The sequence below is a fragment of the Maniola jurtina genome, chromosome 7 (genome assembly GCF_905333055.1).
Source record: "Maniola jurtina chromosome 7, ilManJurt1.1, whole genome shotgun sequence".
In the NCBI taxonomy this organism is placed as follows: Eukaryota; Metazoa; Arthropoda; class Insecta; order Lepidoptera; family Nymphalidae; genus Maniola; species Maniola jurtina.
The window spans coordinates 14,924,076-14,941,425 of NC_060035.1; the positions used below are offsets into that span (position 1 = coordinate 14,924,076).

The window sequence follows — 17,350 nt, forward strand, 5'->3', positions numbered from 1 at the left end:
CATAACATTATGAGAATGTAACGCGGAAATTATGCGCTTTTCCATCATTATGGTCATTATAATTATTGTAATCTGATTGTTTACACGTTACACATAACGTAGATAACGCACCTACCAATTATCACTATCATTGAATTATTTATTATGTATTAACAGTGGCGTACACCTCATAGAAGCCTAAAGGCATGGCTTACCCAATTCGAAATAGCTCAATGCTCATTTTTCATCACAACTTTTTTTTTTTAATTATATAGACTCGCGCTTGGCTGCAATCAGACCTGCTAGCAAGTGATGATGCAGCCTAAGATGGAGCGCGCTTGCCTAGAAGTTGCCTATTCACTCTTGACTTGAAGGTACCCATTAACTTAATTAAGTAACTTACTTAATTAAGTATTTAACCCAACAAAATGTTGCTTACCCTAGGTTCGAAATCTGTGCACGCCACTTGTTACGAACGGTTATGAATTCCTCAAAAACCACTATCTTTCTTTTTATGACAGAATACTATAATTACCAACTATTATCACCATCATCATCATCATCATCATCATGAAATTATCGCAGGCTCACTAGAGAGCAGAAGTCTCCTCTCAGAATGAGAAGGGCGTGGGCATAGTCTACCACGCTGGCCAAGCACGGTTGGCAGACTTCAGAACATTGTCGACAACACTCAGGCATACAGTTTCCTCAAGATTTTTCCTTCACCGTTAAAGCAAGTGATATTTAATCCTATGGTGATTGAATGGCGACCTCGCACCGGAAAACGTAGTTAAAATTCCGAAAAAGTGCGGAAAAAACCGGCTAAGTGCGAGTTGAACTCCGCACTGAAAGTTCCGTACCTTGGAAGGATACGTGTAGGTAATTATTTTGTTGCTTTAATTATTCGCTATTGCTAATGTGCTTTTATTTGGTTATAAATCCTAATTAACGATTTTCAGATTTTTCCTTGTACTACGGGACCTTGCACCTTGCCATGATTCTAGGTCAACGGGACGCAACCTTTTTACCTGACTACGGCAAAGCCAAAAGGAAGGGTTATGATTTTAGCAGCCTAGGTTTGTATTTATGTGTGTTCCACCGTAGCAACTAAACTGAGCCGATTTTGATAGATGGGGTGTCAGTCGATTCGTTATCATAGTCCGGGTGACATAGGCTACATTTTATACAAAAAATTGTTACTTAGGTAGGTACGTAAATCTGAGACGATACGAAACCCTTCGTGCGTGAGTCCGACTCACACTTGACCTGTTTTTCCCCTTTTGAATTATGCATGGATTATGGAACCCTAAAAATATGTATCAAGGCGGATTAAAAAAAGCCTCAATGATTTTCCTAATATTTCTTTACCTTTGCCCTAGTCCTCGTAGATCGTATTATTTCCCCACAGATAAAAAAGAAGCATTGAAATAAATTCGGCCTCGAACAGCGATGGCTGCAATGTTTACTTTTAAATAGTCTCTCTTTAATCTTGCCAATTATTGAGAAACAAGAGCTATTCAAAAGTAAGGCAGGTTAATTTAATTATGGCGCCTCTTTTGTGATGAAAACGTTTTCAGATTTCATACGAGCAATAATATACTCATAAATACAGGTCACAGGACAGACGGACTGGACGAAAATATAAGGATGAAAGAAATAAAAATTATTTATTATCCAAGTATAAGCGACCTTCACATTCCTTATTTTAGTACGGAATCTTAGACGTCGTTTAATGAGAGATGAACACGATACCAAGAAAAGTAAAAAACATCATTAATAGCTCGTTCACACAGGCTGCGTAAGCGTAGACGTAGCGCGTACCATTGCGCTGTAATGTATGGAACTGTATGTAACATGGCACGCCGCTTGCTTAAAGCGTGGACGTATACGTAACCCGGTGTGTTAGGGGTTTACGCGCGTCACTACGCACGTGTTACGTGTACGCAATTGGTGTGAATCGGCCTTAATTCTGCCTACTACGAGAATAATATTATAAGATATCGTCCCAGTTACGTAAAAACGAATTCTTCACGCAACAATTTACAACATAGTGTGAATAATTAAAACTCGTGATCTACATAGAGCAACATTGCAAGTAAATATAAAAAATGTCGACGGTATAATCGCTCAAGTATTAAGCAAATAACTCAGTTAATGCTTGGTCAATCTTTAACTCTAACATAAGTAAAATAGCCAACCGTTCATTGCAGACGCAGAAATGATGAAACGTTGGTTACCTGCAAGGATAAAAAACAAATTAGTAACTATACATTAGCCTAAAGCTTATACTTATAACCTATTAACCTATGTAATTAAAGAGTGTAGGCTCCGATGATACAAAGAAAGATGGCTAGTAAAGAAAGTACTGAATATTTCTACAAAACCACGAGGGAAAGGACGACCTCTAGCCACATGGTAGTCCAGAGGGACGTTAAAGACCTTAATATCTCGCTAATGACCCCAAATGAAATGGGACAAGGGTGAGGGAAAGATGCTGTAAGTAGTGACATGAATAACAATATATTAGCTGTTGTTATTCGTAGATAAAACCAGTAACAGTTTACGTTCAAAAAGTGTAATAAGTACTTGTAAGTTTTACTATGTTAATTGTTTCAGGGCATAGGAAGGTACCTAATGGAGAGATTAATCTGGCTTTATTTTAGAAGATCTAGAACAAAAAATAATAGATTAATAAGCGTAATGCATTTGTATGGAGAAGCGCGTAAGAACTAAGAAGTGTAACCTTTGGACGCTTCAGGAAGTCAGAGAGGATATCGGGAGTATGCTTGGACGAAGAAAAAGGTCAATAGACAAAATCAATATCGTATCTCAAAAAGCCAGGCATCATATATAAAAAATAATAATAAACAAGATCCTCGTCGGAGCGAAACGATCACTAATTTAGTTTATTTTCAACGTAAACTAGCTGTTGCCCGCGACTTTGCGTGGAATTGGTCTTTTTACCCAACTACACAACCTGTACCTACTAAAAAAATCATAAGTAATTTTTGTTTTGTCACATATTATTCATAATATTATTTTTTTGATTTTATTATACTCAAATTATGTCTGCCTCGTCATCAAAATTGGTTCAGCGATTATACCGTGACAGACAAACCCATCCACTTTCACATTTATATAACTAGCCCAGGATTTTGAAAATCCCGTGGAAACTCTTTGATTTTCCGGAATAAAAAGTAATATGTAACACTCAGGTTATTCTAAGAATCAGGTCTTTAACTACCTAAATCCATGTAAAAAATCACTTCGATCCGTTGCTACGTGATTGAACTGTGAAGGACAGACCAACAAAGAAGAAAGAAGAAAGAAGAAGAACATAACTTGCTTTTAAACATGCTTTTACATTATAATATAATGGTAGTTATAGCAGTAGAGGTAGGTAGGTACCTATTGCTATGCACAATCTGCATCGAAGCGCAACGATCAATAAAGCGTTTAGATTATTTTTTATAGGTACATTTAAGATCGTATTCGTCTCGGTCGTCTTATAAAAAGTGCAGTTTTTGTGAGGAAACTCTAAAGACGTTCTCTAAAAATTATAGTTAGAGAGCTAGTGGCAGTCATTGAACTAAATTAGTAGGTAGAGCTTGTCTTTTTGAAATGACGCGCCCCACCACCGCAATTTACACATCACTACTACACAAAACTTATGTAGTGGGGCGCGTCATTTCAAAATAGACAAGCTCTGCCTACCTATAAAAGAGCTTTTCAATTTGTACGCTAATATTTTATAAGGATAGAATTTAATCAATGTTAATAGAATTTGTCTACATTAAAAATCTGCATTATTACTGCAAATTTTAATACACCTACCTAATTTATGCAATCTGCCTGACAAACGACGCTATAGATGGGTGATTCCTATTTCCGATTAAAAATTTTGCGGGCTGCAACTCGCTTTGGCTTATAACTTGATATCCAGTGCCATACTAATTTTGACAACTTCATAGAACACAATTTTTTGAACACGAATCACCCGTCTAATACATAGTATAAAGAGATCGTTGCTTCTTCAGTAAGATGAACATTTCTTAACTTTTTCTTTTACTGTTAAGTACAATTGATACGAATACTTAAATAAATAAAAACACAGCTTTGCCTAAAAGCAATATTACTAAAAATATAACTAAAAGTAGTTAGTACGTAGATTATTAAAAACTCTGGTTCCTACTAACAACACGACATAATAAAAACTCGTCAAACTGAATTTCAAGAGTGAAAAAATAGAGGTCTAACATTTATATTTGAATAGATGAGTTTTGTGTTTGGTAAAACCATTTAAGAATTTCTGGCGCCAGCTCTTTGACTATTAGGAATCTGTGGTTAAAACCATTTAAGAATTTCTGGCGTCTCTTTGACTAAGTATTAGGTATCTGTGGTTATATTGTATTTTACAAACACTAATCGAAATTGCATAACCACTAATTAGCGTAAAGAAATTGTATTCTAGCACCATTTCAAACGAATCTGATGTTTAAACGTTGTTAACAACAATTTGTGAATCTGATAAATAGTGTTTAGTGTTTACAAACACCATTGCTTCAGAGGTGTGAAATGTTAACTAATGTCAAATGTTATTTTACTAATGAGCTAAGCAATAATAACAAGTGTAAGTTAATTTATAACACCCCCGACAAGTGAAGGTTACAGTAACTAAAAAAGAGCTGATAACTTTCAGACGGCTGAACCGATTTTCTAGGATTATAGCTAAGAACCAATGAAAGAACACTCTCGATCAAGCCACCTTTCAAACAAAAAATAAATAAATTGGTTCATTAGTTTAGGAGCTACGATACCACAGACAGATACACAGATACACACGTCGAACTTATAACACCCCTCTTTTTGGGTTGGGGGTTAAAAAAAGTAAATTGCGTCAAATCTGTGTGCTCTGTATCTGTAATTTGTAGTTGGCCGTTTGTTCTTTTTGACCGTCGATATAACAATTTGATCATAAACCTATATGGGCCGAAATCCTTCTCATTCTGAGAGGAAACCTATGCCCAGTAGTGGGCCGGTGATAGGTTGATCATAATAATGACGAAATCCTTATCGTAACCAAAAGTATCAAACTAATCCATACTAATATTATAAATGCGAAAGTGTGTCTGTGTCTGTCTGTCTGTCTGTCTGCTACCTTTCACGGCCCAACAGTTTAACCGATTCTGATGAAATTTGGTACAGGGTTAGCTTATATCCCGGGGACGGACACAGGATTCCTAAAAACCCATCCGCTTAACCAATTTGTATGAAATTTGGTACCGAGGTAGCTTGCGTACCTGTGATAGACATAGGCATTTTACCCCGGGAAATCAAACAGTTCCCACGGGATCTTTAAAAACCTGAATCAACGCGGACGAAGTCGCGGGAGTCCTCTAGTACTAAAATATTTAACTTTCGACCTAAATAAACACACAAAAAAAAGTTACCCAATAGCAACCAGTTAAAACGATCAATTATGTATGTACTTAATTATTTTATTATAAACAGCTAATTAGCATGTCATGTGCAACGGACGGACATGACATACGCATTGTAGTCTCAATGGCAGTACAATGGCAGTGCTAATGTACTTGTTGCTACACTAAAATATAATTACAATGTAAATTGTAATAGAGTATGGCGCTAGGGAATATAGTTAATTATATTTCTGTTACATAGATAGTGTTGGAGTTTATGTTACAGTCAGAGATCTTACCCCGTTAAAACTACTTTTAACCAGTCAAAAACACTTTTACAGAGGTTGGTTAAAAGTACCTACTCTATCGTTTTGACTCAAAACTCCCGGCTTCATGCAGTCTTATCTGCCCTACACCTGGAGTGTTCTTTGCTTCCCCGTTTCTATTCGAACCGCTAGGATATGGAACGCCCTTCCGGTTTTAATTTCAAGTTTAGACCTTCAAGTCATTAGTAAATAGGCATTTTCTAGGCAAGCATGCTCCATCTTAGGCTGCATCATCACTTGTCAGCAGGTCTGATTGCAGCCAAGCGCTAGTCTATAAATTAAAAAGTGGTGTTTCAATGTCTTTCTAGACCACATTCGATCTAATCTTATATGCATTCTTTGTGAACTTAGTGATTATTCCTAGCGAAGAATTTTGACCGGAGTTTCAGTCGAAACTACTTTGACCAGCCTGTAGGTATAATCAAAAGTAATTTTGACTGTTTTTTGCAGTTTGACTGTAACATACGTAAACATGAATTTTTGAATAGATCAACAAGGTTACCGCCAACATTATTGCATATTTCGTAGCACTTGAAGGTCTTGAAGCAACAGTAAGTGTGCGTGGAAAATAAGATCTGGCACAGCGGGTGTCAAAATACACTCACTCTCTATACAATACATTTCTCTCTCACCACGTCCTGGCTGGTGAGAGAGAAATTGCTTTCGGTGGCGACTGGCGAGCGATACGGTGGTAGAAAAGGGAAATTGGAACAGGGTCTAATAACTCCTCAGCACACTCTCCGTTGTAAAGGCGATAGAACACGTAAGTAAAGAGATGCACCTCTTTTTTTAACCCTCGACCCAAAAAGAGGGGTGTTATAAGTTGACAAGTGTGTCTGTGTATCTCTGTATCTGTGTATCTAACTGTGGTATCGTAGTTCCTAAAGTAATGAACCGATTTTAATTTAGTCTTCTACAAGTATAAATTAAAAATTTATAACACCACCGACAAGTGAAGGTTGCAGCAACTAGAAAAGAGCTGATAACTTTCAAACGGCTGAACCGATTTTCTTGGATTATAGCTGAGAATACTCTCGATCAAGCCTCTCTTTTTGGGTCGGGATTAAAAATAAAAATAGAGATTAAACGAGTAGGCGGGTCACCTAACGTTAAGTGATTTCCGCCGCCCATTATCATTAGCAACAGAGGAACCGCAAATGCGTTGCCGGCCTTTCAGGAATTTTGTTGGTCCGCCCCTTGTATAACCCCACGTTGAAATCTAGTGGTAACGCCACCGAAAGAGAGTTGAAACTCTGCGATGCTACAAACATTCCAATGCTGGAAGTTGAGCTGGTGGCGTGTTTGGTCTGAATCTATAATTCCTACCTAAAAACATGACCTGGAAATGAAAAGTTGATGTTCGTTAACTAAACATAGCAGTATGTACTACATAAGGCCAATTATATTTGACCAATATTCACCTAAAAGTTAACGTAACCGCATCGCTGGAATGTGATAATACGGTAAGTGGGGCTTTTGCCACACGCCACCGGTGACCGGACACTCGCCGCCCGTAACCAACGCCAGTGGACCACTATGTGGACTCGATAACACATCAAGGCTTTACAAGCAAACAAGTGTAAATTAAAAATGTTTACCTCATTTTCAATTGATGAATTTAAATTTTTAAGAACCTTAAAGAGTTTTCATAGAAAAATTAATTCCTAGAAAAATCCTTAATTCATAGAAAAATTATGTTTTATATTCGAGACAAGTGTAAATTAAAAATTTATAACACCCCCGACAAGTGAAGGTTACTGTAACTAGAAAATAACTGATAACTTTCAAACGGCTGAACCGATTCTCTTGGATTATAGCTAAGAACACTCTCGATCAAGCCACCTTTCAAACAAAAAAAAACTAAATTAAAATCTGTTCACTAGTTTAGGAGCTACGATGCCACAGATAGATACACACGTCAAACTTCCCTCTTTTTGTGTCGGGGCTTAAAAATTATTATTATAAATGTTAATGGGGTGCTCTTTAAATTGCTGCAGAAGAATGGGCGGGGTATTTAGTTCGGAGGATTAAATATTGGGGTTCCACGGAGTCCTATGTCTCGATTTCTTACGTCAACATGGCCTCGCTGGTAGGCGGTCTTATCAGTCCAATCCAAGTATCTTATCCAATCAACCCATGCGTCCCAACGTCATCCAAGCCAAGATCCGAGCCTTACAGGAGGTCTCCTCAGGAAGACGTGGGAATAAGCGGGGCACACAATTAGCTCGAAAAACTGATAAATATTGCGGTCCTCAAGTTCCAGATTAGCATTTAGCAACCTCACACAGGAAAGTGCGGTATTGGCAGAGCCCCACCAAACTGTATTTTAAGTTGCGGTAAATGATCACACTAATATTATAAAGGAGAAAGTTTGTATGTGTGTGTGTGTGTGTGTGTGTGTGTGTGTGTGTGTATGTTTGTTACTCCTTCACGCAAAAACTACTGGACGGATTGAGCTGAAATTTAGAATGGAGATAGATTATACCCTGGATTAGCACATAGGCTACTTTGTATCCCGGAAAATCAAAGAGTTCCCACGGGAATTTTAAAAAACCTACATCCACGCGAACGAAGTCGCGGGCATCAGCTAGTAGGTAATAAATATTCACTTTTAAAACATTTTATGGTTGAATGTTATTAGATTTGGTAGAAACTTAGGACTAAAAAGGCTGCCTAGATTAGCATAAATATTTTTATGTAATTAAAACACTACATAATAATAACTAGCTTGTGGCCGTGACTTCGTCCGCGTGGCTTAGACTCAAACCTCTATTTTAGCCCCTTAGGGATTGAATTTTCAAAGATCCTTTCTTAGTGGATGTCTACGTCCTAACTCCTAATGCCCAGCGGGATCCGTCCAGTGGTTTGAGTTGTGCGTTGACAGATCAGTCAGTCGTCAGTCAATCAATCAGTCAGTCAGTCAGCTTTTCCTTTTCTATATAGATAGATAAATAATTAATATATTACAAAAAAAAACTGTTTTATCATACGCTAAATTAGTTTCAAGTTTTTAATTACTTAGTAGGTATTTCGCGGATGGATTTATGGGCGATTGAGTTTTTAATTATAAAAGTGATTGATTTAGAACAATAATAGTGCACGAGGAGCCTTGACATTCTGTTTGAGATCTATTCGCTGACAATAATATATAATGGGATGCCTAATTAATATGGAATTTATGCTAAATAATTGATAAAATATACTCAATCGGGTCATTATTATATCCTGGCTATTTACTTAGGTGTTAAAAAAGATGTCGCTATATCTATTATTCAACTTAGTATATTGGTAGGAAGGTAAATTAGTTATATTATACATAATAATATGAAATAGATTTCGGCCTTCGATTAATTATCCGATTCCTGGTACTTTGCACTGGGCGTTGATAAGTCAGTGAGCTAGGGATATTTAAAAATTATAAGGTTTCTGGGCCTTGGATGCTAGTTTACACCATAGTCTATACTAATAAATAAAATTGGAGTGTCTGTCTGTAATTTCGAAATAACTACCGCATTTTAAGGTCATATGGTTACTTGAACGATACTATAACTGAATCACACGTTTTTAAAATTTTTGTCTGTCTGTCTGTCTGTCTGTCTGTCTGTTTGAAAAGGCTAATCTTGGGAACGGCTGAACCGATTTTGACGGGATTTTCACAGACAAGTAGAGAATTGACCAGGGAGTAACATAGGCTACTTTTTTAACCGACTTTCAAAAAGGGAGTTGTGTTTTTCTACCTATGTACACCGAAATCTCCGAGATTTCTGAACCGATTTGCGTCATTTATTTTTTAATCGATAGAGGAACTTTGCGACATTGTTTCATAAAATCCTCACTCCTCAATCCTGATGCTGCAGGGGATCTGACCAATCCACGCGGGCGAAGCTGCGGGCATCAGCTAGTCGGTAATAAACGGCTCTAGTCTAGATTATCGTAGGTGTACATTATAGGTATTATCTGGCGTAAGACGGAAGAACTATGAGTCGTGACATGTATTCGTGACCGGCCACTCGTTAGACCACATCTCAGACCTGAGCCTTCGTCGGCTAAATCTAGATGTTCGAGCTAATTATCTCGCAATATTGCCATAGTTAGGCTATCATTTGCAAATGCTGCGGGCTACTGCAGATATCTGTAGCAATATAGAAACATTAATCACACTTCACACTAATATTATAAAGGCGAAAGTTTGTATGTGTGTGTGTGTGTATGTTTGTTACTCCTTCACGCAAAAACTACTGGACGGATTTGGCTGAAATTCGGAACGGAGATAGATAATATCCTGGATTAGCACATAGGCTACTTTTTATCCCAAAAAACCAAAGAGTTCCCACGGGATTTCGAAAAACCTAAATCCACGCGGACGAAGTCGCGGGCGTCAGCTAGTTTTAATATATTATCACTACCTTTTCACTACCCATTATGAATGCGAAATTGTGTTAGTTAGTTTATTGGTTTGTCCTTCTATCACGTCGCAACGGAGTAACAGATCGACGTGATTTTTTCAAGGACATAGGCTACTTTTGAACCCGGAAAAAAGTGTCCACGGAATTTTCAAATAACGAAATTAATTGCAGTCGGGTTTGAGTATGACAAAAATATCAACTGGATGACTAAGATCCCAACATCGGCTGAAAAACAGCTGAAAATTAATTAATCCCCAAACGGTTGAACACATTTTCATCAAAATAGCCAAGAGCCATCTCGATTAGCAGGCTTTCTAATAAAATAAACTACATTCAAATTGGTTATCTATTCGGGCGCTACGATGCAAACTGTTTGCATCAAGGGTATATAATATGAATATGTAGGTGCCAAATTCTATTTATTTAGTATGTCTTTACGTTATATATTTCATAGATGTTGGGTAAATATCTTTAACACACAAGACATAAATAATAAAGCAATATAAATCTCTGTAACATATTACGACATCAACTATGCAATATCAGATAACATGTCAATAAGTGAGGAATGTCTAAGATGGTCCTACGAAAATAACAAATAATAAAATGACGACAAAAGCCACAAAAGCGAAAGTATTTATCATGCTTTTGGTTGGAATAATAAACGAGTTGAGATAAATGTAGGTTTACCATTAATCTGATAAAAAATATGATTTTTTTAATAGATCCATTAACTGACTCATAATTTTTTACTGATAAATAATTTACTGATTATTAAAAGTGATTGACGGTTATAATTAGTTATAACTAGATGATGCCCGCTACTTCGTCCACGAAGGTTTTGATTTATTTTTATCTCGTGGGAACTCTTTGTTTTCCCGGGATGAAAAGTAGTCTATGTCACTCTTCTTGTCTTCTTGTAAGTCTTCTGTAGGTACTAGCCATTTATTTTGTTATATTTAAATGTAGTTTGTTGTTTAGTTTATACTATGTGTCGTATAGTTGTAAATCTTTTTTACATAAATATTTGTATGTATAAAAGTTGTTGGTTAGTCAAATAAAGTAAAATAAAAAACTTAATCTGCCATTGAAAATAATAAATCATGGTTACCCTACAGTCGGACGAACGGACAAAAGGCCGAAGACCTTGCCAAACGAAAATACGAAGAACATTTAGCTGGGTTGAAAAAAAGGATGAATTTTATGAATCGATGTTATGTTATAAAGATGATTTGTAATTCATTACGATGCGGACCATTAGCGGCCTCTTTATTAATATTCTTAATCAATAATAATATAATTAATACATCCTGAATGCTGTCCATCATTTCAGAATGGTAAGTTTTATAGGGCTGCCACCTCTTCAAATCTAAACCCACATAATATAAAAAGATTTGTCCTGACTAATTGATTTTATCAACGTACAGTTTAAATCGCTGGGGTTAGATTAGAAAACTTGAAATAAAAAACAATGGTGACAATAGGTTCCTTTTATAACGTAGGCATACTAAGGATTTTCGGAAATTCCACCCCTAACTGAGTTATATTAAAGTTTGTATCGAACTCCGTCATTTTTTAAGATATAGACGAAAATTGGTATTCAGGCTTTTGGTCAAAAAGCACGAGTTTCAGGGTTTTCGGAAATTCCATCGCCTTATCGATTTTGAAAATTCCCCTTGAGTGAAACCGGGTAGTGTTTACTAGTAGGTATAGTAGGTATATTGTGGTTATTAGAAACTGGTGGCATGAAGAATTGGGTTGTAGCTTTAGCACACACACAGTGCCGGAGTTTTCGTTCCCAAAAGTTAAAGTTTTAAGAAACGCCTTTGAGTAAATTATGGAGAACTCTCAGGCATGCAGGTTTCCTCACGATGTTTTCCTTCGTTAAAGTGGTCACTCTATTCACATTACATTGTGTAAAAACATCACACAGTGTGTGAATAACACCGTAACAATAACGCACGGCACACTCGATGTAGGAACAATCACAATGTATGGTATTGTAATTACAACAATAATTATTATAAGTGCGAATAGGAAAACCAGACAATGGCTGTCGGGCGACATAATTGTAAATTATTGCAGATTACAATAATCATTATTATAACTGACGGATTGTAGTGGAGTGCAGTCTGGTACAAAGTTATGGCAGACTTTATTTTACGGTCGAGTTCTTTGACGCGATTTGCTTCCTTGTTTACAATTTTACATTGCTTTATGATCAATGCGAGCTAGAATGGTTACTTTAAAGTTCCACACAACTTATGTACCTACTTGGTTCGTATAGATACGTAGAATTTAAATCAGTGAAACAAGGTACCTAATACACAGTGTGTAGTAAAAATCTCTCCAGTAGATTAACGTGGATTTTTTTTTTGAATCCCGTGGATATTCTTTGATTTTTCGGGATAAAATTAGCTTATGTCACTCTACAGATCTTTAATGATATGCATGGTGATAAAAAATCACGTCAATCTATTGCTTCGTTCCGACAAACAGACACACTTTCGCATTTATAATATGAGTAGTGATTTTTATAAGAATTTGAAGTAGCTATACTCAGTATAAATGCCTGGTCACAAATCCTTAAAACATCCGTTTATTTGTCAGAACCTGCAATCTACGATCACATCACGTACATACCTATTTACCCACCTACCTTTAAATAAATAAGTCTTCTTAAAGCGAATTTATTGTACGCCTTGAAGGTCGCGCTGGCATCACACGACAAGGCTCGGAAAAACGTGAGAAAACCAACTCTATTTAAATCTGCTTTATCTAAACAAAGATTGAATTAGAGGCCACGTACAAAATGTCTATTGTTGCAGAGATTCATTGACATTTTAACATATTTTAAACATGCCCAAGATATTTTTATCCGACTTCAAAAAGGAGAAGTTCTCATTACGACCCCTGTACAAAAAAAAAGAAATATCACCTATTTATGGAGGTAAATTGGAGAACAATATGGAGGACAGTGTCATCTGTAAGAGACTTTATAACTGATGTAGGTATCAAGATCAGACTGAGAGATCTCTCCTCTCCAAAATTTAAACCACAAATCTTGATTAATATAAAGGTAAAGATATTATTGTGATGAAATAACGACTACAGGATTGAGTATTGAAGTCAACTTAGGCAGTTCAAAAAATCTTTATAATTTTAAACACGTCCAAGATATTTTTAAATTGCAACATCACGGCATCTGAATTAATAATACATCCTAAATCAGACATGGGTTAGGTTTTTATCAAAAAGTGCCTTAATGTGTCTTTTTACTGATAAAATAATTCATTATCATCAACCTTCCGAGAAAACGTCCTAATGATCATAACCATGTAACCAGTTTTTGTAGGATTCTTAGTCGTTTCTGATGGAAGAAGAAAAGTTGTCTACGTAGGTACGCCAATAACTAATATTATAAATACAAAATGTGTTTGTTTGTAGGTTTATTGGTTTGTCTTTCAATCAAGCTGCAACTGAATAACGGATCGATGTGTTTTTTTTTTTTGGTTTAAGTTAAAGACCGGAGAGGACTGAAGCGAAGAAGGGAGGGAGGTATTGCTCTCGCGCTCCTTTGATTTCGAGTTAATTAATACCCAGGCTACTTTTTATCCCGGGAAATCAAAAAGTTCAAAATTGATTTTTAAAAACCTAGATCCACGCAAAAAATAACTACAACTATAATTATAAGAAGTAAAGTTAATAACTTTGGTAACCTCCTAACTATAATGACCCGATTCTAAATATTCTTTTACTGATGATATTAATAACCTCGGGGATAGTAATTATTATTGTCCCTGAGTGCTATAATATAGGCTATATTATATCACGCGGACACAGGACACGGAAATCGCAGGCAAAAGCTAGTAAACCATAAACCCCATAAACCTAGGTAGACAATTAGATAAGTATCTAGTTTCACTACTGCACAGTATATAAGTAACGTATGTGCATCCTAAGGCTGCTCTTTGATGCATATAAGATGTAGGAAGTAGGTAATTTAACTTTACAAACACTTTCCCATTTACGCATTTACTCAATACTTTACACCACTCATAATAATAGGTTACCTATATAACTCTCCGCTCAATATTGATATTCACTTGTTTCGTAATGAGCATTGTAGGAATTGTCGGCAGGAAACGGTTGTTTGGAAATTACCAAGTTCAGCCCAATCGATCATTCTGTCCGTTCGTCACAGCTTTGCAAGCGTCGCTAATGGGTTTGTAAATATTGGATTTCCTTTTTTACCCAACTACGGCAAAGCCGAAAGGAAGGGTTATGATTTTAGCAGTCTATGTATGTATGTATGTGTGTATGTTTGTATCCAGACTCTATGTGTTCCACTGTAGCGCCTAAACTACTGAGCCGATTTTGATGAATGAGGTGTCAATCGATTCGTTGTAAAGGCTCGGTTGATATAGGCTATATTTTATACGAAAAAAATCGGCCTGACGGATGTTACATCAAAAAAAGTGAGGGGCTTAATTTTTTTTGTGAAATAATGATAGCTCGTAAAGGTACTATACTCAGATCTACTGACTAATGTTAAATTTTCTGGGATCAAAAGTGGCCTACGTCCTGCCCCGGGATGCAAACTATCACCTTTCGTCAAAATCGGTTAAATGGATTGGCCCTGAAAAGCAAGCAGACAGACTTTCGCGTTTATAATATTAGTATGGATGAATTTAATTCGCCGTGCAAAACTCAAATAAAAAGTTCTAATTATTACATGTTATTGTCGATTGTTTCCCACAGTACAATTCGAACACGATCATCAATCACTAATTTATTACGCCTAGCCTTCTGTAGATATGACAACAAATTCGGATGCTAACTAGTCAGACCGACACAGCCTGACTTAATTCTTATTAATAGATATATATAGTTATTGTGTTTAATAGTTCATAGGCTAGCTGCAGTGCAGTGGACAGACATTTTCTGTTGTAGAGCCTTCTTGTTGTTGTTCTGGAGTAAAGACCGTGTACCGATAACCCCAGCATAGGATAATTTCTAGCCCGCTGATCCGATGATCTTAAGAAGGTAGTTGGATGTGGGTAGATGGGTGAGGAAGGTAGAGGACCGTGTGAGCTCTTGAGAAGGTAGGTATAACATTATGTCCAGCATTGGCGCAAGATGATGACTATTATAACTTAAAAGGTACATGTCGTAGCCAACTTACTGGACCATCTGTAGAAGCTTTTACAACTCATTGCGAACCCTTGTCCATACTTTGTGTGGGAGGTGCCCATGATTAATGTCAATAAGGTTTAATATTAATGAACTTCCTTCCAAAATAAAACTCGTACAATCGATTGTTATGTATGAGAGATTCAGATACGAAACATTGTTATAAGCAGTTTTAAACTTTTAAGGTTTACAAATGTTAGCATACCTATAGAAATAAGAAATAAAGAACCGGCCAAGTGCGAGTCAGACTCGCGCACAGAGGGTTCCGTATTTGGGTATTTTTCCCGACATTTTGCACGATAAATCAAAAACTATTATGCATAAAAATAAATAAAAACCTGTTTTAGAATGTACAGGTAAAGCCCTTTCATATGATACCCCACTTGGTATAGTTATCTTACTTTGATTTTAATTTTTTCTTGTGGTGTCACCACAAATTCACGGTTTTTGGACCTTTACCTTTGCTTTACCTTTACTTGTGCTATAAAACCTACCTACCTGTCAAATTTCACGATTCTAGATCAACGGGAAGTAAGTACCCTATAGGTTTTCTTGACAGACACGACAGACACAAAGACAGACAACAAAGTGATCCTATAAGGGTTCCTTTTTTCCGTTTGAGGTACGGAACCCTAAAAACAAATTGCTACGCGCCGTTACCTAGTTAAAAATGCGTGCCTGGGATTTGAACTGGGGATCTCAATAAGTTAAGAGGAAGGATATCTCCTCTGGAATACCTATACCTCATAGGGCCAAACTATCATCACTGTACGAGTACCTAAAAAAATCAAATCAGTTTGCGTGTTCCTTTGAATAGAACATCTCAATAGGTAAATTAAGGTCGTCTGTATTCGTTGAGCGTCACGAAGATTCAGTTTGTAATAATTAAGGACGTATTTGCACACTTGTATAGATTTTCGGTACGCTTTGTGGCTAAAATATACTAAGTAAATTGGAACTACAGATTGCTAAAAATAGATTGGTCCTTTATCTCCAGAGATCGAGTAATTTTTTGATAAAATCATTAATTTTGATACTATAAGAACGATTTTCCTTCACCTCTTCCACGCAGAATTAACGATTTAGGGTCAAGTTTAGGTACATTTTTCTCAGTTTACGTACGGATTTTATTCTTCTAATAAATATTTTCCGTTAGCACATAATGTGCACCTCAAAAAATAGGATTATTATATTAATAATAGTATAAAAATAAATAAAAACATCGTGTATAAATTTTTCACGTATTTTGCTTCAACCGCAAACCTTAATACAGTGCACTAAGGGTTATTTTGATATTGGGCAGGCAATGGTATGATTTCAAAATTATATCAGTCAGCGGCCAGCCGCCTTCGTGGGTGGTCTCTGCGTCGGTTGCTATAATTTTTTGATGTGGAAAAGATCGCTGTACGAACACAAAATAGTTCGACAAAACCCTAACTGATATTTATAGGTACTTATTCCGTGATTGTGCTGATATTTTGGCAAGGTAAGATAATAATGATAATATTATGTACCTATTATCACATTTTATCGTTAGCTGGATTTTTTTCTTGAGCATGATAGTGATCTGATAGTGAACTTCGAAGGCTGCGACAGGAACTTGAAGACTAGAAGAACTAGATGTGTCCAGTTTGGGCTCGTTTTCTTAGTCATGACGAGATCTTACCTCCGGATTTGTGGAGTGACCTGATGGTATACCTCGAAAGTCACTATTGGAACTCGGAGACGAATAGAGCTAGGTGTTTCGAGTTTGGGCTCATTTTCTTAGTCATGATGAGATCTTACCTCCGGATTTGTGGAGTGACCTGATGGTATACCTCGGAAGTCACTATTGGAACTCGGAGACGAATAGAGCTAGGTGTTTCGAGTTTGGGCTCATTTTCTTAGACATGATGAGATCTTACCTCCGGATTTGTGGAGTGACCTGATGGTATACCTCGGAAGTCACTATTGGAACTCGGAGACGAATAGAGCTAGGTGTTTCGAGTTTGGGCTCATTTTCTTAGTCATGATGAGATCTTACCTC

At 36.6% G+C, this 17,350-nt stretch overlaps 1 protein-coding gene across 2 annotated transcripts in view; it reads right to left on the reverse strand.

Annotated features, from left to right (window-relative positions):
• LOC123867122 overlaps positions 1 to 17,350 on the reverse strand; it is a 129,694-nt gene that overhangs the window by 72,208 nt on the left and 40,136 nt on the right. The window contains exons 2-3 of one of the 2 annotated variants that reach the window (XM_045908992.1): positions 8,827 to 8,833; positions 1,488 to 1,492 (exon numbers count right to left, since the gene is read on the reverse strand). The exons of the other annotated variant lie outside the window; for it this stretch is intronic. Of the exons in view, the coding sequence (XP_045764948.1) occupies positions 1,488 to 1,492; positions 8,827 to 8,833 (12 nt within the window). The remainder of the gene's footprint in view (positions 1 to 1,487; positions 1,493 to 8,826; positions 8,834 to 17,350) is intronic. 2 annotated transcript variants of the gene reach the window in all.